This window comes from Xyrauchen texanus, chromosome 1 (genome assembly GCF_025860055.1).
Source record: "Xyrauchen texanus isolate HMW12.3.18 chromosome 1, RBS_HiC_50CHRs, whole genome shotgun sequence".
In the NCBI taxonomy this organism is placed as follows: Eukaryota; Metazoa; Chordata; class Actinopteri; order Cypriniformes; family Catostomidae; genus Xyrauchen; species Xyrauchen texanus.
This window is the reverse complement of record NC_068276.1, coordinates 64366367-64391547: the sequence shown is the minus strand read 5'-3', so window position 1 is coordinate 64391547 and position 25181 is coordinate 64366367. Positions and strand designations below refer to the sequence as shown.

The following is a 25181-nucleotide window of genomic DNA, read 5'->3' as shown; positions in this document are numbered from 1 at the left end:
ATGATAATTGGAAAGTTTGACAGGAAGTTTACTAATTGAATAATTGCACATTAAAAGAAAATTTATACCTCCTAATTGAGAAAAAAATATATCTTGGGATTATACTCCAAATAGAAGATTGATTGTGAAGGAAACGTTTAAGCCAATAAATTAAGGTATTGTTAAGAGAATCAAAATCAATGAAATTTAAGCCACCTTTATTATAAGAATTCAAAATAACTGATTTTCTAATACTCAAATGGAATACTAATTCCCTTACACAGAAACCTGTCAATCAGGGTCAAGGGTGGGATTATGCTATGGGGCGTGTTTGTCTTGGGAAGTGACGTCACTCATAGTCGACGGTCAAGAGGTGATGCCCTGAACAGACGCCGGTTTATCAAATCAAATCAAATCACTTTATTGTCACACTACCATGTACACAAGTGCAACAGTAGGTGAAATTCTTGTGTGCAGTTCCGAGCAACATAGCAGTCATGACAGTGACGAGACATATAACAATTACAGTAAACAACATACTTACACAACAACAATTTACATATCAGATGTACACATACTTACACAAGACGATAATTATATACAATGTACAGTAAACAATACACACAATATACAATACAATAAGTAGGAGTATATGAAATATATATATCTATGAAGTAGTATATTGAGGAGAATATGTTGACAGTCCAGTGTGAGATTATAGATGAATAAAGTGCAGTGATGATTATTGATCCTGATAGACTGTGAGTGATGTCACTTCCCAAGACAAACACGCCCCATAGCATAATCCCACCCTTGACCCTGATTGACAGGTTTCTGTGTAAGGCATCGGAAATGGAAATACTAAGGGAATTAGTATTCCATTTGAGTTTTGGCTGGCTACATACGCGACGCTGAGAAAGTGAAAAAGCAGACGTGGTAATTGAAATTACCATTTAAATATGACAGGGCCAAAACTCGTAAGATATGAGAAACACAGTTGCAAACGGACTTTGCTTTTCCATTTGAAATCTGGCAGTCACTGTGCGTTCGCTTAAACGAAAATGCAAACGGTAATGCGCGATTTGCAATTGCGTTTGGATTATGTCACATTTTATGCGTCCACAAATTGAAAACGCAATTGCAATTCCTTTTGAATAATGTCCGGAATATCATTCCATACCACCTGCTTTACAAACTCAACTGTTATTGAACTGACACTCTCATTCTCAATGACAATAATTACATACAAAACTATTTCATTGACACTTTCTACAAATCTGTTCTTCATCTGGGACTTTAAATATAAGCGGTCCAGAATCTTATTTTGATCTGAATCTCAAGACACGTTATTCTGAACTTGGGAAAATCATATTTAATAACTTTTATACAAACCGAGAGATGAAAATGACACTTTATTATTCACATGTTTTACATAAAGAGTGAGGAGCGAAACAATCATGATGGCAAATATTGGTCAGATTTAAATGTCTTCAGTTGTTTTGAAGAAATAATCATTTTCTCCAGTGCAAAATATATTTATGACATTAATAATCAAGAGTTTACGATAGTATTTAAATCTGTAAGAAAACATAAAGTCCAGAATATTTCAAACACAAAGACACACTTATTTAAAGTACGAAACATCAGATCACACACAAATCCACACAATAAAACTAGATCAGAATAAAACTAAAGTGTTTCTGCTCTTATTCATTATTTGAACATGAAACATGAATCTGATCTGCTGACACTGAAAAACAGACACACAAGCACATGATGATTGAGTATATCTGAACAAGTGCACATGAATGAATAGAAAAGAGAGAATAAACTCTCACCTGTGACTGAGATCCAGCTCTCGGGTGACTGTCCTCTCTCTCCGTGTTTAAACAGAGAGACAGAAATGAATCTCAGTTCTTCATGTCATTAGAGATCACTGTGTTCTTGCAGGACAATTGGAAACTATTTTAGTCTCATCATTATGTCACATTGTTGGCAAATTATTATAGTTTTGTGGACATTTCTATTTAGTTTTAGTAATTATATTTTAGAAATTAACAGAATACTTCCAGAGTAACCCAAAAATGTAGCATAAAGTAATCAGTAAAACAGTCACTTTGCACGTCTCTCAATTAAATGCAATTAAAGATTTGTATGCTGCCAAATCACACAGTCTAATGATCATACCATTCTCAAAAAAACAGTTTACAAGTGTGTTTTTGTGTTTCTTATTTTCATGTCAACTTGTCTCCCAAACCTCAATCTTTGGGAACAGGAGGTCAGAGTCTGCTGCTTCTGAAGTTGAGTTACTTGCACTTGCTTCATCATTATCATTGATACTCTTTGTTTAATTCTAGGCTAGTTAGAGCTAGGTACATTTCCTGAAGAAAATGTGAATGGTGCTTATGTAACCGGTCCTGGTCTCCCCACTCCGAACGGGAACTTGAACCGATGTCTCCGGCGTGGGAGGCGGGTGCGCTAACAAGGAGGCTAAAGGCTATAGCCTTTAGTGTCAGTCGCTAGTGCACCTCTTGAGGTCAGGAGAGTGAGGTTTACACACTGCACAGCTATCTACCAGCTGGCTCCCTTTACACTTGCCGTGGCAATATTTGTCATCATGATGTCCCACCAACTACCCCAAGTTGTAAGAGGCAACCCCCATGATAGTATGATGTTCTGGTGCAGAGATAATTGATTTGTTATTTGGTTGCTAGGGTAATCCCATCTGGTTGATAGGCAGTTACCAGGGTGATACTTAACAAGGCTCCTTGCTTTCCTGAGTGAAAAAAGTCAACCCGGAAGTCTCTACGATGTTCTGGTGCAGAGATATGTGATTTGTTACTTGGTTGCTAGGGTAACCCAATCTGGCTTCACTTGATTTTTCCAGTTTTATAATTAAACTCAAAATAGTCCCACACATGGCCCTGCTGTTTCCTCTCAGCCATCGTTCATGTCCTGTCATCATTATGCATTGGGAGAAAGGTGTCTCGAGTTGTTCAGGGTAATTACTATCTCAGATTAGAATGTGGGCGGGGTTAGGGCATCTGCTGCCTGCCAGGGGAAAAAAAACAAGGTCCACTTGTATAATGTGCTCATCACTATCAGTTTCAGGTAACCTCACACACATCACACACAACATCATCATCTGCAGGTGTTCACATACACAGGTCAGATTATTCTGCTGTTTGTTGAGTGAGAGATCAATAATATTGACACATCGGCACCACATTGATGATTTTTTCAGACTGCTGCTATCATTAATACACTGACACTTGGGTCATTAATAAACAGAGTTCATCTTCTGCTCGTCTTTACTACAGTAATTACTGACCTTTAACAGAAAGAATAACACTTGTGTTCTGTGATGTTGCTGGTCTTCCATCTCTCTTTCCTCGACAGCAGAACTGATGTTGATCAGACTCAGTAGCTCCTCTGATAGTGAGAGTGTTTGTGTTTACAGTGTAACGCTCAGACTCAGACACGACAGTTCTGTCTTTATACCACTCATATCTCCAGTTACTGTAATCAGACTCAATGTCACACTTCATGATCACTGTCTCTCCAGTGAAAACAGATGTTTCTGGATGTACAGTGAGTTTAGCTGAACATATGTTGAGCACTACAGGTTTGGGTCTCTTGTTACTATACTTTTAAAAAATATATACATATATGCTGTATATATCGATATATTTTAATATTAAAATATTGTCCCATTCACTTCCATTGTGTCTCACTGTAAATTCGATTTTTGCTTTTTTTAAAAGAGGGACGAGTCAGAATACATATTTGTGGTTATCAACATTGTCACAAATGCTGTAGACTGATCTTTGCTTGTAATAAACCCAAAATATTCCTTTAATGCAGTTTCCAACCTGAATTAACAATTGAGTAAATTAGAAAAATGTATAATTAATTAGATTGACTCTTTTGATGTTGTGGGGGCGAACGGCTCCATTGTCAAAAGGACAAAACGTGTATTTAAAAAAAGAACTGCATTCAGGATTCTTACAAGAAATATGTATGACCATTAATGACTCAAAGCTTTGCACTTGACTTGATTCCCAACACCTCAGAATCAAACAATTCTGGAATCGACTCGCCGCCCAAAACATACTAACATTTACCTGAAGTAATCTAACATGTTCTGGATACTTTTAAACTGGGTTCAAGATTTCACACCTGTAATTCTTAAAGGGGTTTATCACTGTTTTTAATTCTAGTTAATGTGCAACGGCATAAAGTGTCATTTACAAATCCTGGGTAAAGAATGAGCATGCATATAAAACAATATAACCCCAGATTATGTTAACCCAGGGTTAAAAATGGTCATGGTTAACTAATTTAAGTATGATAAATGATCTGCACTTATATAGCACCTTTTTAACCTTAACGGTATTCAAAGCTCATTCACCCACACACTCATACACCAGTGACGGCAGAGCTGCCATTGGGAGCAACTTCAGTGTCTTGCCCAAGCACACTTCAGCATATGGAGTCGTGTGGGCCGGGAATCAAACCACCAACCCTGTGATTAGTGGCCGACCCGCTCAACCAACTGAGCCACAGCCTCCCGTAAGATAAATGCTCATGAGAGAACATCAGGTTTGTTTTTGTTTTTATTTTTCATCAAAATTACAGAAAATCTGAGAAACTTCAAACAAAAACAATCAACTGATCCAAAAACTTCAACTCTTAAAATAAACCTTAAATGAAAGTCTTATTCTCTTGGCAAAATCCTCATACTGTAAATACATCTTCGATACAGACAGGAAGACTGTGTTTAACTGATGAAAATATAACTGATATAAAAGTTAAAGTGAAACTTTGAGGCGCTGCAGAAAACAAACAGAAAATTAATTAAGCAATTAAAATTAAGCAATTAATTTCAAAATGAATATAGTTACACTGACATTATAGAAACACACATACGCAGGTTTATAATGTAAGAGTTAGTTTACAATTTACATGAAAGAGCAAATTCTGAACTTAAACAAGAAAGTGTCCCAACTGCAATAAATGTTGCACTATTAAACACACATTTAAAATAAGCGCATTATAAAAGCAGAAGGTTTGTGTACAAACTTCCCGACACAAAATACAAGAAACATGATCAGAACTTTTGCATGTAAAGGCATTTAACGGCATTCTCTCATTACATGTTGACGTCAAGACTGGATAAAAAACATCTCAAAATCTCATGGAAATCCAGTTTTGTCTTGTCAGGTGTCTTTTTTAATTAATGATCTGATCATTGATTGATTTCAGCGTTTCTTCTACATGTAAATGTGTGTATTTTAAAATAAACTTCATCAATTCTTTTGGTGTCTAAAAACTCCATCGACTCCAGCACTGCCACCTAAAAGACACAAATGAATAATAATAATAAAGTAAAAAGCTTCTGCTGTATTTGGCACATTCAGCGTGATCATTTGAACTGTAATTGTGACTTTTGAATGATGATATTATATGTGTGTTTCTCTCACCTCTGTCTGTGTTCTGCTTCAGATCAGAGTAAACGTCTTCACACTCACTGCTTTTCCCTGATAGTGAACAACAGAGAGTCATAAACAACATAACACCATTTCATAACATCTCATCCACAAGGATTATTTTTTGTTTTTGAGATATACAAGAATTGTGCATTTTATTTAAAATCATACGGCCTGTAATCTTTACATACTGTATATGATATAATATTAAAATATCCTTTTGGGAGTCACATGACGTCATACGAGGTTCGGACATGAGAACGGCGAGCTCTGCACACTTGGCTAATTTTAACACTATTGTCATAAACTGGTAAGATTTGAAACACCCTGTTCAATAACTGTTCTAGAAGGACAATATCCTCTGGCTCTGGAGACATTAAAAGACCCTAACGCGCTCAAGCTGATGCCCCTGACAAGGCAGCAGAACAGGTACTCGATTTGGTTGAAGAAATGAAGGAAATTTGGTGTGAATAGTTGAACCTGTTGGCAATGCTGACAAAGGTCATTGCTGACTTGGAGGATCTTGCTACAATACGTCGATCGATCACTGCCATGGAGACTAAATTCACTGAGGTTGTTGCAAGAGTGGCGGAGGTCGAGAAACGGATAGATTATCTGGAGTCATCGGAGAGGGAATTAGCTGCTAACCTGCTAGCGACCAAAGTGGATTTGGAGCACGTCTGGGAGAAGCTGGAGGATACGGAGGATTGTAGTAAGCAGAATAACATCCATATTGTTAGAATTTCTGAGGGAGCAGATGGTCAGAATATGGTAGAATACCTGGACGGGCTCTTTCCGATATGCTCGACATAACAGACCATGGTGACGATGGTGGTGGCCTTGAAGCACGTTGGAATGACGGCTCTACTCAAAGAGATGTTGAAGATGTCAGTAAGAACATCTGCCAGCTGGTCTGCACATCCTCTGAGCACGCTGCCAGGAATGTTGTCTGGTCCAGCAGCCTTCCATGGGTTGACTCTACATAGAGTTTTCCTCACATCAGCCATGGTAAGACAGAGCAACTGGTCGCTGAGAGGAGGGGTGGTCTTCTTCGCCACCATGTCGTTCTGCACCTCAAACCGAGCATAGAAGTCGCTCAGCGCATCTGAAAAGGAGGCATCTTCGTCACAGGCAACTGATGTTGTCCTATAGTTGGTGATGGCCTGGATGCCGTGCCACATGCGCCATGTGTCGCCGCTGTCCTGAAAGTGACTGTGGATTCTCTGGGTGTGTGCACGCTTTGCCTCTTTGATGGCCCGGGACAGTTTGGCCCTCGCTGTTCTTAGGGCTACCTTGTCGCCTGCTCTGAAGACGGAGTCTCGGGTCCTCAGCAGTGAATGCACCTCCGCAGTCATCCACAGCTTCTGGTTGGAGCGTGAGGTGGTGGTCTTGGAGAAAGTGACATTATCAATGCACTTGCTGATGTAGCTGATCACTGATGCTGTGTATTCCTCCAAGTTGGTAAAGTTGCCATATGTTGCAGCCTCCCTGAACGTGTGCCAGTCAGTACACTCAAAACAGTCCTGAAGAGCAGAGATGGCTCCTGCTGGTCAGATTTTCACCTGCTTCTGAAGCGGTTTTGTGTGCCTGACGTTCAGTCTGTATGCTGGGATTAGCATAACAGAGATGTGGTCTGAGTAGCCGAGGTGGGGGCGGGGCTTGTATACAAGATCAAGCGTGTTTGCCCCTCTCGTTGCAAAGTCCACATACTGATGGAATTTAGGGAGCACTGTCTTGAGATTCGTATGGTTGAAATCTCCGGTGACAATAAACAGTCCGTCAGGGTGAGCGTTCTGCAATTCGCTAATAGCCCCATACAGTTCACCGAGCACTTCCTTAACATTAGCGCTGGGGGGGAATGTAAACTCTGGTTATAATGACAGTGGTGAGTTCCTGTGGTAAATAAAAAGGTCTGCATCTAACAGTCACAAGCTCCACTAGCGATGAGCAGTAGCTAGAGACTAGCAAAGAGTTCTTGCACCAGTCCGCGTTGATGTAAACACACATGCCACCACCGCGAGTCTTACCGCACAGAGCTGCATTTCTGTCAGCACGAAACGAGGCGAGCCCATCTAGCTTAATGGTGGCATCCGGATTCTCTGTCGCTAAGCCACGTCTCCGTTAATACAAAGACGCAGCAGTCTCTAAACTCATGCTGCGTAGTCTGCTGGAGTCGGATGTAGTCCAGTTTATTGTCCAGGGAGCAAACATTTGAGAGCAGGATAGACGGGACAGCCGGCCAGCTAGGGTTTGTTTTTAGACTAGCATGGACCGCCGCCCTATTGCCGTGCTTCCGCTTCCTCGCACACCGCTTATGACGTCCTCTCCCCCAGCCACCGGCATCAAGCGACGCCGAGGAATGGAGGCCTGGTCTCCGGAGCAAGCCAAGGTTGCATAGCTTCTCCTGCAGATCATCATGCAGCTTGGTTGTTGCATGAGTCTTATATTTGAGCAGTGTCTGTCGATGGTAAAGCTCTGATGTCCATGTGCCAAGTCAGGCTAAGTAACAAAAATAGAACCATTTTGGATACGGAGTGTCCGCTGCGTGCTACTGCACCGCCATCTTGGACCTGTACTATCCTATCTTCTTGGAAAAACATCAGCATTTTCTTGTTCCCAGACTAAACGAATTGACGAGAGAAATGTGATCGATTCAAGGAATGCAAGAATCTCTTACATCAACAGAAGGTCACTTTTGTACTGATGTTCCCAGCCAAATTGAGAATAGATGCTAAGGATGGCTGCAAAACATTCACATGCCCACAGCAAACATTGTCCTTAATAAAGTCAATAGCGTACTTTATTTTGTGGTACTCACATTGCAGTCGAGTTGGCCTGACTCACTGAACATTCACTCAACTGTTCGAGGAACTGAGCGCCTGTCTTTTTCTTTTTGTGCTGGTTCTGCCTAGTGGCTGGAGTTTGTTTTGTGGAATAACACTCTTCAGGACAGTGTTGTGGATGATTCTGCACGTTCTTTGTGCGTATGCCTCCTATTGGCAGGAGTTTGCTTTGAGTATTTCTTAAAAGACATAGGAGTGATTAGATCATTTGTTGCACTCATGTAGCAGTCGAAGGGGCCAGCTCAGTGTACATTGGTTTGACTGTCCTATGTCAGTGAAAATAAGCTTCTTTTATGATTTATTTATTTTATATATATATATATATATATATATATATATATATATATATATATATATATATATATGTGCATGTTTTTTTCTGTTTGTTTGATTCTGGGGAAGTTCAGGGTTTGATGGTTGCACTAATGTTGGAATGTGGTCTTTATCATTTTGTTAATATCTCTAAAAAGTTAATATCTCTCTCCATGTGGAATGTGAATGGGTTGGGGCACCCCATAAAAAGAAGGAAGGCTGTTTCACATCTTAAGCGTAAGAAATATGATAGTGTTTCTTCAAGAAATGCATCTTTCCCTGCAAGAAGCTGACAGATTTGGGAAGATATGGGGTGGACAGGGTTTCTTTAGTGCTGGCTCAAGTAAAAGCAGGGGAGTCATTACACATATAAGTAAACATCTATAATTAAAATGTTTCAAACAGATAAAAGATAAATCAGGAAGAGTCATTATTGTTTATGCAGAAATTCAGGGGTAAAGTCTTAATTTGTCTAATATTTACACACCTAACATTGATGATCAGGGCTTTTTTATAGATCTCAAAGGTATGTTGCAAGCCGCTGGCTCCCCTCATAATAAAATATTGTGAGGAGACCTTAATCTTTTGATGGACTCAGTCCTTGATCATAGTGAAGCAAATGCCTACAAGTCCCCTAGAGCAACACTGATGCTTCACAGGATGTGTAAATATCTTGGTCTTACAGATATTTGGAGACTTTTGGGATCTGGTTGGGACTATACATTTTCATCAGTCCATAAGAATTAATCTTAATCTAGAATAGATTTTTTTACATATATCTAAGTCCCTCATTTCATCTGTTGTTGATTGCTCAATTGGAAACATCTTAGTCTCAGATCACACCCTGGTGTGTTTAGAGGTGATGCCACAGACAGAGAAAAATAAATCACATAGTTGGCGCATTAATGTTTCCCTTTTGCAAAATCCCGAATTCCAACAAAAGCTATAGCTGAAATCAATGTTTATATGGAGCCCAACTGGTCCTCTGTATCCTCTGTGGGCTTGGCTTGGGAGGCATTTAAAGCGGTTCTTAGGGGTCGGATCATACAGTATGCCCAAAAAATCCAAAGCATGAGAACTCATGGAGTTGGAAGGGAATGTTAAAAGTGCCTAGGCAGAGCTGAAGCACTGAATGTCGTCTGATGGCCTCAGAGAATTAACCCAATGGAAATACAGATGCAACACTTTTTTGTCTCGGAAGGTGGAGTTTTGGCTATTCAGGGTAAGACAGTCATACTTTGAGTCAGGGGATAAGGCAAGGAAACTTCTGGCTACATATATAAAACAGAGAGAGAGAGTCTTTTTCTACCATTCTCTCAGTGAAATCTGCTGGTGATGAAATATTTACCTCTGCCATTAATATCAATAATTCTATCTTATCTCTATAGTTCCATGTCTTCATCAACTGATGAATATATTCGAAACTTTGAGAACCATTAGAACTTCCTAAACGGCTGAGCAAAAAAAAATTATCTTGATTCTGAGATAACCTTGGAGGAGCTTGGCGAGGTAATTAAGGCCTTGCCTACAGGCAAGTCTCCGGGGCCAGATGGCTTTACCACTGAGTTTTTTAGTTCTTATGCTACAGAATTGTCTCCACTCTTGCTAGAAGTTTATACAGAATCATAAAAGAATGGAAAGCTTCCGCCAACCATGACGCAAGCCCGGATCAGTCTGATTCTTAAAAAGGACAAAGAGCCAAGCGAGTGTAAGAGTTACCGTCCAATTTCCTTGATCCAGCTAGATGTTAAAATAATGTCAAAAATTTTGGCTAATAGATTAAGTAAGGTTATGACATCTCTTATACATCTAGATCAGGTGGGGTTTATTCAGGGCCATAACTCTTCTGATAACATTATGCATTACATTAATATCATGTGGTCAGTGGTAAATGATCAGACTCCGTTCGCAGCCATCTCACTTGACATGGAAAAGGTGTTTAACATGGTAGAATGGGATTATATTTTTAAGATTTTGGAAATGTATGGGTTTGTAATACTTTTATTGGTTAGATTAAGTTACTTTATAGACACCCAGTAGCAGCGGTACAAACTAATTGATTAATTTCAGATTATTTTACTCTGGATCTTTCCCCATTATTGTTCTGGAACCATTATCAGCTGCGATAAGAAATTATGATTTTCCAGGGGTGGTGGTGGTGGGAGGTGTGGCGCTTAAGCTTTTGCTTTACGCAGATGATATTTTATTATTCGTCTCCGACCCCACTAGATCCATGTCTTGCTTCCACAGCATTATTAATTAATTTTCTAAATTCTCAGGATACAAAGTCAATTGGTCTAAATCGAAGCTTTGTCTCTAACAGAGTATTGCCCAGTAATGGCTTTTCAGATGGGCGCCTTCCAGTGGCCCAAACATGGCATTATGTATTTGGGTATTTTATTCCCAGTTAATTTGGGTGATTTTGAGTTAATTTAGTTAGGGGGAGGTGTGCATTACATTTATCTATGATTGGGAAGGTTAATGTTATTAAAATTAATTGTATTCCAAAATACACCAACCTGCTACAATCTCTCCCTATAGAGGTCCCCCCTTCTTATTTCAAGCAATTTGATAGCATAGTGAAGTCCTTCATTTGGGATTGTAAACATCCCAGATTACATTTCAGTAAATTGCATAGGCAGTAAAAAACAGTAAATTGACAATGGTGGGCTAGGCCTACCCAAGATTTAGTTTTATTATTATGCATTTGGTCTCAGACATTTGGCTCATTGGTCACTTCCACCTGAGAGAGTCCCTCTCCCCTCTGTATTGAACAGGAAGTTCTTGCCCCCATTTCATCATTGCAAAGCCTTTCTACTAAACTAACCGGAGAAGTTAAGTTTCACCACCTTATCTTGCATTTACACTCTGTTTGGACTAATGTGTCCAGAGAAATGTAAAAAATTAATTTGTGTTAAGAAAAGAATTACAAAAGAGGTACGTTGAGGCGTTTGCACGATTTTTGCAGGACTTCTGCGGCGGGGTGGCGTCGCTGTGGAATCGTCGTGGGTGGCAATTTACAGCAATTTAGTAAATTGTTTGGCACCCAAAAAACAGGGCTACATGGTAAAAGCCATGAAGCACCCAAGTGCTTTCAAGTGCCTTTGCTGCCATTGAAAACTTTTTACATATTTATTTGCAGTGGCATCATTTTGTTGTTTGTAAAGAGTCGTATAGGTCGTGCAAAATATATGAAGATTGTGCAGATGCTTTTATGCGTTTTTGAGATATGAGCAATCAAAAAAACAAAACAAAAACATTAAAGGGCTTTTTTCTGACTTACCTCTTTGATTGTCCTTAGTTTTCATCTCAATTAAAACATCTCTTTTTCCAGCATCTACCAAAGAAAATAACAGAAAATATCAGTTTTGACCGTTCTCAAACATTACTGTTGTTGTTCTGTTGTTTGATCGTTACAATGATAACCTTTAATATGTGAACTCAGTCTCTTTATCATGTTATTTTTCTCCCCAATATTATCTGATTATAAATGATGTCTTTAGAGCTATTAGATCGGCTTATTAAAATCCAAGACAACTTGTTAAACACTGATATACAGAAGGATCTGTCCCAAAACACAGTGATCGTCCTGCAGAGACAACATTTTAATCATAAGCGCGCTCCCGACTCGAAAGCCGTTCCAAAATGTAGGTATCTTTATTATTATTATTCCTTACATTTGTATAGAGTTTTTCTAGGCACTCAAAGTGCTTTACATAGTATAGGGGGAATCTCCTCAAACACCACTAGTGTGCAGAATCCACCTGGATCATGTGACGGCAGCCATAGTGCACCAGTACACCCAAAACACACCAGCTATTGGAGGAGAGAACAGAGTTATAGAGACAATTAATGGATGGGGATTATTAGGAGGCCATGATTGAAAAGGGCCAATGGGGGAATTTGGCCAGGACACCAGTGTTACACCCCTACTCTTTATGAGAAGTGTCCTGGGATTGTTAATGACACAGAGAGTCAGAACCTGGATTTAACATCTCATCCGAAAGATAGTGACTTTTTACAGTATAGTGTGCCCGTCATTATACTGTGGCATTGGGTGCCACACAGACCAGAGGGTGAGCGCCCCCTGCTGGCCTCACTAATACCTCTTTCAATTATGCTGCCTCTTAAGATATCTCGTTTTGCCCAAATTCTAATATCATCATATGTATCCTTCCCCGGGTAGGTGATCCCAGAATGCACCGTGATGAGCTTGTCGGGAAAATAAATTCAAGGTGGCGGATGAAGTGAGAGAAATTTAGATTATAAATATACTTAAAATCCATTCACTGCGGAAAAGTATCAATAAATAACAGTTTAATATGAAACAAAACCGACTATTTTACCCACAGTGTGTGTGTGCGGTGTGTATTTATCCTCATTAGAGGATCGTGTCGTTTGTCTTGTGTCACCTGTATTGATATCAGTTGCGAGTCGAGTGTCCCATGCGCTGTGTGTGAGTATCATTATTTAAATGATGCACTGAGTCATACTGCCTGTGTATCCATCCATCCATCTTCAACCGCTTATCCGAAGTCGGGTCGCGGGGGCAGCAGCTCCAGCGGGGGGCGCCAAACTTCCCTATCCAGAGCCACATTAACCAGCTCTGACTGGGGGACCCCGAGGCGTTCCCAGGCCAGTGTGGAGATGTAATCTCTCCACCTAATCCTGGGTCTTCCCTGAGGCCTCCTCCCAGCTGGACGTGCCTGAAACACCTCCCTAGGGAGGCAGCAAGGGGGCATCCTTACCAAATGCCCAAACCACCTCAACTGAATCCTTTCGACGCAAAGGAGCAGCGGCTCTACTCCGAGCTCCTCACGGATGACTGAGCTCCTCACCCTATCTCTAAGGGAGAAGCCCGCCACCCTTCTGAGGAAGCCCATTTCGGCCGCTTGTACTCGCGACCTAGTTCTTTCGGTCCGGCCTGTGTAGAGTGTCCCAAATCGCTCTCTTATGAGGAATCATTTCAGTAAGATGCTGCCATAGAAGACAGCTGTAGGCAGGACACAGTGCGGTGAAGCACTAAGTTTTGGAACAGACCCTTAGTTTGAGATTAAAGATTTAATTACATTCACACTGTTGAGTTTAGATGCAGTTTGTTGAGTTTTGACCTTTGCCCTTGGCTTTCTTTGTGTTGTGTATGTTGATCTGGGCGTAAGTCAAATCAGCGGGTCCTGCAGTCTCATCGTCTGAAACAGAACAGAAAATCAGTGACATCATTTAGAACATACAGGAACATCCGACTTCAGGAAAAACAGCGTCTCACCTTTGCTTCTGAATTTCTTTACTTTTGTTCTGACTTCTGAATATGTCACATTATTTGCCACAGGCACATCATCTGAAAATAAAGATAATAGAACATACATACAGACACACACATATAATAATAATATAACAAATAAAAAGAATATATTAAATAAATAAATATAATTTGTTTGACCTTTATCCACAGATCTCTTGTTTTTAATGGTGACCTGATCTGCTGATGCCCCTGATCACAGGAAACCAAACAAGTTATCCATCAAACATGTGTTAGAGTATTAAAGATCCACACATAGCTGTTACAGGGAAACACTTGAATAATGTGTTATTGAGTCTGACCAGACTGTAGAGGACAGTTTTCTGTCGGGGATTCTCCAGGTCGTGTCCTCTGATTCTGAACTGATGTCTGTTGGTTGATACACTGCTGATCTACAGTAGATAGAGACAAAGATCAATGATGTGTCCACATGTCAACTTCTCTTAAAGATAATGTGTGTCATTTCATGTTCAAATACTTTCTTGTGTCCCTTAATATGCAGAGTCAACTATAAATAAAGGATTTGTTGATTTCAGCCAAAAGGGAAACACTGAGACTATGTGACACTATCAAAACATTTCTCTGTTTGACTTCATTTGGTGGTGAACATTAGGATTGATCAAACAATACTATGAACAAACCTTTGTTGTGTTTGTATCTCCACAGCAGGATCAGTGAGATGAGGAGTAACACGGCCACACTCAGACCCGCAACCACCCAAATCACCAGATGAGAAGAAGAACCTGACAGACACATTTATTCATATTATATTATTTCAAACTTCTCAGAATAACTCACTGGAATAAACTCTCACCTGTGACTGAGATCCAGCTCTCGGGTGACTGTCCTCTCTCTCCGTGTTTACAGGAGTAGAAACCCTCATGTGACTTTGAGACAGTAGGGATGCTCATCTCTCCTGTCGTCTGTTTCTGGAGGAGTGATCCATCTTTATAGAAATCAGCTGTGAGGATTGAGGAGTTTGTAGATCGATGTAAACAGTGTAGAGTCAGAGTATCTCCCTCAATCACAGGATGAACAGAACTCTCCAGAATCACATCACCATCTACACAACAGAGGAAATGGAGAAACAGCAGGAAGAAGTTTAAGCACATATTTAAAGTCACATATTCAGCTCTGTTTTAAGTATCATGACACTATATCTGCTGTTATATAGACTCACCATGTACTGTGATGTTAATATGAGGACTGTGTTCTCCAGATTGAGACTCACACCAGTACACTCCAGTGTCAGATGTTTTAAGGGAGCTGATTTCACATGTAGATCCTGTAGATGAACAAACTTTCATTCTCTCACTGTCTGTGTTTCTTCTCACTGTCCATCCAGTGGAGTTATTGTGATCCTCACAGTTCAGAGAGAGAGAGTGAGATGAGAAGTGTTGACTTCTGCTGGGACTGATGATCAGAGACACTGAGGGACGTTGAGCTGAAATGAAGTTCAAACAAATACTGCAAGATAAATCCCTGTAGAAACTTATATGTGAAAAATCAACATGAAAACTGAGAATGATTCAGTGCAAAGACTCCAGGATAGGAGTGATCACCTGTGACATTGACCCACAATGCATCACTGTAGTTTGTGTAGTAAACTGGTTCTCCTCTTCCAGCTCTACACCAGTACTGACCTCCATCAGACACTGAATCAATATGGACTCTGTAGGAGTTTGTTTCTGTCTTGTTTTTCTCAGAGTTCTGTGTGTGTTTGTACCAGTAAAAGTCCCATCCAGCGGTCTGAGTCATGTGACAGATCAGAGTCACCGTGTTTCCTGATGTGAGTTCAGGATTGAGCTTTGAGTCTGTGGTGAAGAACATTTGGGTCAATAATAAACAGAGTTTATTTATCGAACAGTTTCTCTACAGAGTTGAATGTGAACACACACCTGATACAGTCAGTGTAACAGCATCACTGATGTCTGATCTCTGTGAGTCTCTGATTTTCTCTCCCCTACAGCTGTATTTACCACTGTGAGATTTGTCAGATGTGATTCTGTACACTCTCTCAGTGCTGACTGGATTGACTGAATCATCTTTAATCCAGCTGTATCTCCACTCAGTGTGTGTTTGTGTCTGTATGTCACATGTGAGAGTGACTGTCTCTCCTCTGAACACATGATGATCTGGATTTACACGCACTTCAGGTTTTGGTCTCTCTGTATAAAACACAAGTAAATATTCATCTATTTTACAATAATACAAGAATTAGACTGTAATCAGTTCATCTGAAGATTATGAACATTTGAATCATAATAAATGTAATAAGTTCAACAACACACATATCCACATTATTCCTGAACGCAGAAGTGTTTCACGATTCGCCTGTTTTTAATTTCCGTCTCCAGTGTTTTCACTCACATCGGTGTATATTCTGAGCGGGTAATGTGATGTTTAAAGTTACATTTATCAACATTTTTATAAACATGTGACTTTAAAGTGTCGATAGTTAAACAGTTGAGATGTAATTTATGATGCTTTAGAGACTAATTGTAATTTTTAAATAGTTTTGAAGTTTTAAGTCAGATCTGCAGTCGCTGTCTCAATCCGGAGAAAGAATCGACACACAGATCATTCTCACAAGTTCTTTAAGTAATTTAAGTAATTATAATTCATCTAAAAGTGTTTTGTGTTATTATGTTTCTTAATAAAGGAGGAGAAAATTAATGAATATAATGCAAATATTAGTTATGTTTAGAACTATTAGTGGTTAAAATCATTAAACTAATAGAGTGCGTATGATTATAAACAACATTTATCAGTTTATTCATTTCAATATATTTATAATATGGGGAAAATATTAAATTGAGTTATTTTGTGTCTTATGATCTTGACAATTACGCCATGTTATGCCAATTAAAGTCATTAAATTAGTAGTCTGAATAACCCCTCCCCCATCCCAAATGCCCACCTATGATACCCCTCAAACCCCCCTAATAAACCTGTCAGAATCCGGCCTGATTGTGGATGATTGTCTTCAGTGCTGGAATAAATCAGTCGCTACATCTGAAATGTGTTCAACTCATTTTATATTCAGACAAACTTTTAATGTTTTATATTCTTTCACAAACAATATTCAAAGACTTTTACTTCATTTAATAATTCAAACTCTTTGACAATCATCATGTGTCGTCCAGTAGTTGCTCAGGAAAACTGTGGATCTGCTGATGATGCATAAGATTATAATATAACAGATGATCACTCACCGATGACAGTAAATGACACTTCATTACTCCAGGAACTCCAGATTTGTCCAGATGTTCTTCTAGTGGAACACTTGCATTTATTGTATCCGCTGTAACTTGCAGTAATCTTGAACTGTTTCTTATTAGAGTCTTGAACATCACCATCACACTGAAATCTGTATGTCCAGTGTGTCTCTTTTGTCCCCTGTACGTCACATGTGAGAGTGACAGTGTCTCCTCTGAATATCGGTGATGTTTCAGGATTTGCAGTCAGAACAGGTTTATCTGTAAGAACCAGAAACAAACACACAACTCTCACTTTACAAAACTGATGGTTCTGTAGTCACTTAAGTTTTTAACTTTTCCCTACACTGTTGGAAGGTCTGGAAGTTTCTGTGTGCGGCCAACAGCTGAGACACTTCCTGACAGACAATTCTCTCTCTCCAATCACACGACATTAATGATGGAGAGAATCATCACATGCATCTGTTCATCTCAGCGCACTCGAACAGACTGAGACTGTGATGGCCTAATTTTGGGTGAGATATGGCCATACAGACCCAGACCAGTTTAGGCTGAGTTCTGGGGGTGGACAGATCAGGGACTGGGGCACGGGGTAGAGATGCCTTTTCAAGGTGGGTCACCTTTTAACAATGTGGTAAATATGTCTGACTTTGTCATAAAATTATGTAGCTGTGACCCCTAAACTTAAACATAATATCTTTTAACATAAAACACACGGAAGTTCGTCCTTCGTTTTCGAAGAAGACCAACTTTGTCACCATCGTAGAGTAGGGAAGGGGAAGATATGTACACACACACACACACACACACACACACACACACACACACACACACACACACACACACTTAACTAGACTGAATCACTAAATTGCAAAATTATTTATCTTTTTAAAAATATTCTTTGGAAGATCAGTTGTAAACTCAACTTTATGTTATTTTTTGTATTTCATTATTATTTTAATTCCTATTATTAATGTATTTTTTTAGTTTTTTTCACCACTTTCTCTTTTCCTTCTTAACTTTGGTGATGTCATAATGGAGGTTGTTTGTTTCTTTAATTTATTCCATTAAATTGAACAACATTTGGTAATTAATGATTTAATTCATATAATCAAACAAGTTTAAAGTGGTTAAGGGAATTGTGTTTTTGGGAGAAATAAATAAAAGAGTTTCATGACATGCGCACGAGCTGCGACATCTAGTGACGACACTTGCTGGGTTTGGAGCTGCTCGATTAACCGCCAGAACAACAGAAGAACTTCTATCTTGTTACCGCGGTGAGAATATCTTTGGTAATCTAACATATAACATCATTTTAATAAACCGTTATACACAAATAATATGGACATATTGTTTATTTATAAGAAATAAATCATGTGTTGACTGATATAGCGCTAGATATACTCTTTCTTGCCGAGAGTTACACAAGCCTGAAACTTATGGCACTTTTCCACGGCACGTTACGGTTCGACTCGACTCGCTTTACTTTTCTGAGATTGTTTTTCCACTGCAGTTTAGTGTCGCCTCAACATGAGTGGGATTATAGGCTGATCGTCATAGTTACACTGCCTCTACTGCCGTAACATCATTTTAAACGCGACACAAACTGACCAAATCAAGAACACGACCGCTAGCTGTTAGCTGCTAGCTCATTGTGCTGCATAAAGCAGTGGTTGATGCTGATTTTACACAAGTGTAACAGTTCAGTTGGTTGTTTTAGAAGCTTTCCAGTAGCTGCTCAACTAAATAAAGTGAAGCTTTCAAGCAGAATATAGAGTTAACGTAACAAAACGTCCCGTCCTCCATCGTGGACTCCAGCTATGGCCGAGTCCAGCGCACTTTCCCTCTCATTGCTCGCCGGTCTAGATAGCGTCCATTTGGTCAAACCACTTCCACTTTTCCTTGTTCTGAAGTCACTTTTAAGATTTTTTTAATTTTCTATACACTGTTGGAAGGTCCGGTATTTTCCGTGTGCGGCCAACAGCTGAGACACTTCCTGACAGACTTTTTCATTTTGTGTAATTTCGTTTGTTGCTAACGAGAGGAACATCTGCACCTGTTTATTGACCACGACGTGGATACTGCTATCGCTGTTGCTAACTTTAAAACTAGCGGGTTGATGTCCCGTGTCGTAAATCCAAATCCAGTGACGCTGGTAGTGACGATTCTTTCTGACCAATCAGTGATCTGCAGGATTTTGACGTCATATTTAGTATCGGCTCGGCTCGCTTGGAACCTCGACTGAGGTGGTACTAAAAAAGTACCAGGTACCAGGAACTATCCACAGTGGAAAACCCCAAAAAGTGATCAGAGTCAATTTTACATTGAAAAAAGCTTCAACTTTTGAATATTTGCATATTAAGTTTGATTACACATTACACTTAATTTTAAGGTGTCATTGTTACAGTGTAATTATACATTTAAGCACTGAGTAATATTAATTAACAACGTACTTACTATAAGGTTTGGGTAAAGATTACGGTTTGGTTTGGGTTTAGTTGCATGTAATTAAGCGGACTCGGGCCAGTACCGGTTAAGTGTTCAATATTTGTTGGTGTGATTGTGGCTCTATGTGGGCAGTGTCGGCTCAGTTTTAGCGCCCGGACTCGGGCCGATTGTGGTGCGTCATTCATTGCCGTGTTTCACAAGAGTCCGGCAACCGCAAGTGGGCCGAGTTATTTTTTCTGGCCTGCCAGGTCTGGGCCATAACTGGGCCAAACCTTTTTGGTAACCTGGATATCATTGCTTATTACATTTCTGTCAAACAGAAAGAATATTATATAATTACTTCTTTAAGTAATTCCCATCTGTGTCAACATTTAGGATCTTAATCTTATATGTTATTGATCTCTTAATCTAATATATTTCCTTTCTCTCATCCTTATTTTCCTCTTGATATTATTTCTCTCCACTCTATGCTTGAATTCATGGGACTCTAATGTGTCTTTGTAATTTGCTTTAAGGCTGTAATTATAATTCATCTAAAAGTGTATTGTGTTATTATGTTTCTTAATAAAGGAGAAAATTAATGAATATAATGCAAATATTAGTTATGTTTAGAACTATTAGTGGTTAAAATCATTAAACTAATTGAGTGCGTATGATTATATACAATATTTATCAGTTTATTCAGTTCAATATATTTATAATATGGGGAAAATATTAAATTGAGTTATTTTGGGTCTTATGATCTTGACAATTACGCCATGTTATGCCAATTAAAGTCATTAAATTAGTAGTCTGAATAACCCCTCCCCCATCCCAAATGCCCACCTATGATACCCCTCAAACCCCCCTAATAAACCTGTCAGAATCCGGCCTGATTGTGGATGATTGTCTTCAGTGCTGGAATAAATCAGTCGCTACATCTGAAATGTGTTCAACTCATTTTATATTCAGACAAACTTTTAATGTTTTATATTCTTTCACAAACAATATTCAAAGACTTTTACTTCATTTAATAATTCAAACTCTTTGACAATCATCATGTGTCATCCAGTAGTTGCTCAGGAAAACTGTGGATCTGCTGATGATGCATATGATTATAATATAACAGATGATCACTCACCGATGACACGAAATGACACTTCATTACTCCAGGAACTCCAGATTTGTCCAGATGTTCTTCTAGCGGAACACCTGCATTTATTGTATCCGCTGTAACTTGCAGTAATCTTGAACTGTTTCTTATTAGAGTCTTGAACATCACCATCACACTGAAATCTGTATGTCCAGTCTGTCTCTTCTGTCCCCTGTACGTCACATGTGAGAGTGACAGTGTCTCCTCTGAATATCGGTGATGTTTCAGGATTTGCAGTCAGAACAGGTTTATCTGTAAGAACCAGAAACAAACACACAACTCTCACTTTACAAAACTGATGGTTCTGTAGTCACTTAAGTTTTTAACTTTTCCCTACACTGTTGGAAGGTCCGGTAGTTTCCGTGTGCGGCCAACAGCTGAGACACTTCCTGTCAGACAATTCTCTCTCTCCATTCACACGACATTAATGATGGAGAGAATCATCACATGCATCTGTTCATCTCAGCACTCTCGAACAGACTGAGATGACGCATGCGCTGCACAAACATAACACCGGAAGTGCTTCACTGATGACACTCCCCCTCCACACAAATACTGCCAATACTCATATAACACACATCACTAAATCTGGATTATAATGCACAATATAAACATAGAAATACGGTATTTAAAGGAAATAAAACAACGAGAATTACATTTGACTCCAGCTACACAAAGCTACTTCACTTCTTGACCATGTTTGAAAGTGCGTGAAACATCTGAAACTTGTGGCGTAAGATTCATGTGAACTCTAGGATGGACAAATCAAACACACCTGCCAGTGGTTTCAGAAAACCGGCTTTATTTGTCGCGGTGGAGAGACAGCTCGCGCGCTCAAGGTCGCCAGATTGCGGGACTAACGCGACACCCTGTCTATTTTATTTTTTAAATAGATTTGTATTTATATTTCGCAGGAGTCACGCGGGTAATTTCTTTGTCCTGTTCCCGCGCACACATCATCCCGCGCACACCTGCACTCAGCAATCAACACTTGTCCCGCGTCACACTGTTGTGGAACGTGTGCTTCTGTTTTCACTGTTGTTAATTCAGTGTCGATGAGAGATTCTGTCTGTCTCCATGTGTCTTACATCTCTTATACATCTCTTATACATCTTTTATACATCTTTTTACAGTGCTGTGATAGTTATTGGCTTATAGTTTGTCATTGCTGTTTAAAATACTCTATTTTTTCCATATAAACAACCTTTGGTGCTTACATACGATTATTTACATTCCATCCATAATCCATCCATCCATTCATCCATCCATCCATCCATTCATCCATCCGTCCATCCATTGATCCACCCACCCCCCACCCATCCATCCATTCATCCATCCGTCCATCCATTCATCCACCCACCCATCCATTCATCCACCCATCCATTCATCCATCCATTCATCCATCCGTCCATCCATTCATCCACCCACCCATCCATTCATCCACCCATCCATTCATCAATCCATTCATCCACCCACCCATTCATCCATCCATTCATCCATCCACCCACCCAACCCACCCATCCATCCGTCCATCCATTCATCCACCCACCCATCCATTCATCCACCCATCCATTCATCCATCCATTCATCCACCCACCCATCCATCCATTCATCCATCCATTCATCCATCCACCCACCCACCCAACCCACCCATCCATTCATCCATCCATTCATCCATCCGTCCATCCATTCATCCACCCACCCCCACCCATCCATCCATCCATTCATCCATCTGTCCATCCATTCATTCATCCATCCATTCATCCATTCGTCCATCCATTCATCCACCCATCCATTCATCCACCCATCCATCCATTCATCCATCCATTCATCCATCCACCCACCCAACCCACCCATCCATCCATTCATCCATCCGTCCATCCATTCATCCATCCACCCCTACCCATCCATCCATCCATTCATCCACCCACCCACCCACCCCCCACCCATCCATCCATTCATCCATCCATTCATCCATTCATTCATCCACCCCCACCCCATTCATTCATTCATTCCTTCATCCATTTATCCATCCATTCATTCATCCACCCATCCGTTCGTTCATCCATCCATCCGTCTACCCATCCATTCATCCATCCATCCATCCATCCATCTACCCATCCATCCATCCATCCATCCATGCATTCATCCATCCATCCCTCCCTCCATCCATCCACCCATCCATCCATCCATCCATGCATTCATCCATCCATCCCTCCCTCCATCCATCCATCCACCCATCCCACCCATCCATCCATCCATGCATTCATTCATCCATCCATCCATCCATCTTTCTGTGTGCCTAAATGACTTTACACATATAGTTTCACTGGAAAAAACATCAATACCGTTTGCTTTCCTACAAAGGTCAATCTCATTAACTAACATTGAAACTGAGAAAAATGGCTTGAATTACTTTGATGTGGATTTTGGTGTTGCTGTATTTTCTCACAATGGTTTCTGTGAATTTCAGCATATGAGACAAACTCGTCAGTCACCGGACAAATCAAAAGAGACCTGTTTCAGTCAGAACTCAATTTTGTGTTTTGCCTTTGTAGGGTAGTACCCAGGTAGACAGCACAATCGGGCCAATTGCGGCTGAGTGTTGGCTCACTCGGCTGTGTTCAGACAGCGGCTCACCAGAAGTGAGCCAGATTGGGCCCGATTTGGGCTGAGACATGGCATATTTAGCCACTTTCGGCCCAACTATGGACTATAAGTGATGGCCTTATTTTGGGTGAGATATGGCCATACAGACCCGGACCAGTTTAGGCTGAGTTCTGGGGGTGGACAGATCAGGGACTGGGGCACGGGGTAGAGATGTCTTTTCAAGGTGGGTCACCTTTTAACAATGTGGTAAATATGTCTGACTTTGTCATAAAATTATGTAGCTGTGACCCCTAAACTTAAACGTAATATCTTTTAACATAAAACACACGGAAGTTCGTCCTTCGTTTTCGAAGAAGTCCAACTTCGTCACCATCGTAGGGAAGGGGAAGGGAAGATATGTATACACACACACACACACACACACAGACACACATTTGTTGTGTTTCCATGTTTTATGGGGACTTTCCATAGACATAATGGTTTTTATACTGTACAAACTTTATATTCTATCCCCTAAACCTAACCCTACTCCTAAACCTAACCCTCACAGAAAACTTTCTGCATTTTTACATTTTCAAAAAACATAATTTAGTATGATTTATAAGCTGTTTTCCTCATGGGGACCGACAAAATGTCCCCACAAGGTAAAAAATTTCGGGTTTTACTATCCTTATGGGGACATTTGGTACCCACAAAGTGATAAATACACGCTCACACACACACACACACACACACACACACACACACAGACGCACACACACACACACAACACTTAACTAGACTGAATCACTAAATTGCAAAATTATTTATCTTTTTAAAAATATTCTTTGGAAGATCATTTGTAAAATCAACTTTGTTATTTTTTGTATTTCATTATTATTTTAATTCCTAATATTAATGTATTGTTTTAGCTTTTTTCACCAATTTCTCTTTTTCTTCTTAACTTTGGTGATGTCATCATGGAGGTTGTTTGTTTCTTTAATTTATTCCATAAAATTTAACTACGTTTGGTAATTAATGATTTAATTCATATAATCAGACAAGTTTAAAGTGGTTAAGGGAATTGTGTTTTTTGGAAAATAAATAAAAGAGTTTCATGACATGCGCACGAGCTGCGACATCTAGTGACGACACTTGCTGGGTTTGGAGCTGCTCGATTAACCGCCAGAACAGCAGAAGAACTTCTATCTTGTTACCGCGGTGAGAATATCTTTGGTAATCTAACATATAACATCATTTTAATAAACCGTTATACACAAATAATATGGACATATTGTTTATTTATAAGAAATAAATAGTGTGTTGGCTGATATAGCGCTAGATATACTCTTTCTTGCCGAGAGTTACACAAGCCTGAAACTTATGGCACTTTTCCACGGCACGTTACGGTTCGACTCGACTCGCTTTACTTTTCTGAGATTGTTTTTCCACTGCAGTTTAGTGTCGCCTCAACATGAGTGGGATTATAGGCTGATCGGCATAGTTACGCTGCCTCTACTGCCGTAACATCATTTTAAACGCGACACAAACTGACCAAATCAAGAACACGACCGCTAGCTGTTAGCTGCTAGCTCATTGTGCTGCATAAAGCAGTGGTTGATGCTGATTTTACACAAGTGTAACAGTTAAATTGGTTGTTTTAGAAGCTTTCCAGTAGCTGCTCAACTAAATAAAGTGAAGCTTTCAAGCAGAATATAGAGTTAACGTAACAAAACGTCCCGTCCTCCATCGTGGACTCCAGCTATGGCCGAGTCCAGCGCACTCTCCCTCTCATTGCTCGCCGGTCTAGATAGCGTCAATTTGATCAAACCACTTCCTCTTTTCCTTGATGGTTCTGTAGTCACTTAAGTT

At 39.8% G+C, this 25181-nt stretch overlaps 2 protein-coding genes and 1 pseudogene across 4 annotated transcripts in view; 1 reads left to right on the top strand and 2 right to left on the bottom strand.

Annotated features, from left to right (window-relative positions):
* The window catches only part of LOC127645805 (basement membrane-specific heparan sulfate proteoglycan core protein-like), a 302447-nt pseudogene that overhangs the window by 41018 nt on the left and 236248 nt on the right, over window positions 1–25181 (top strand).
* Window positions 5315–25181, bottom strand: part of LOC127643025 (B-cell receptor CD22-like) — a 207255-nt gene continuing 187388 nt past the window's right edge. The window contains exon 15 of one of the 3 annotated variants that reach the window (XR_007970447.1): window positions 5315–5335. Coding sequence is in view for 1 of the 3 variants with exons in the window: in XM_052125579.1 (XP_051981539.1) it covers window positions 5507–5519 (13 nt within the window). In the remaining 2 variants the exon portion in view is untranslated. Of the gene's footprint in view, window positions 5336–5493; window positions 5520–25181 lie in introns of those variants that run through there. The other 2 variants (XM_052125570.1, XM_052125579.1) reach the window with 2 other exon arrangements.
* LOC127643369 (high affinity immunoglobulin gamma Fc receptor I-like) lies at window positions 14288–15874 on the bottom strand. Its single transcript, XM_052126051.1, has 4 exons — window positions 15485–15874; window positions 15103–15366; window positions 14564–14985; window positions 14288–14314 (listed from the first exon to the last, which is right to left on the bottom strand). Exons 1-3 carry the CDS (start codon window positions 15750–15752, stop codon window positions 14717–14719), a joined length of 801 nt encoding a protein of 266 aa, XP_051982011.1. The 5' UTR covers window positions 15753–15874; the 3' UTR covers window positions 14288–14314; window positions 14564–14716.

Coding starts and splice junctions, on each gene's coding strand:
- LOC127643369 (XM_052126051.1), bottom strand. CDS start 15,752: ATGTTCTTCACCACAGACTCAAAGCTCAATCCTGAACTCACATCAGGA. Junction 15,367..15,484: donor ATTGTGGGTCAATGTCACAG/GTGATCACTCCT, acceptor ACTTCATTTCAG/CTCAACGTCCCTCAGTGTCT. Junction 14,986..15,102: donor TATTAACATCACAGTACATG/GTGAGTCTATAT, acceptor TCTGTTGTGTAG/ATGGTGATGTGATTCTGGAG.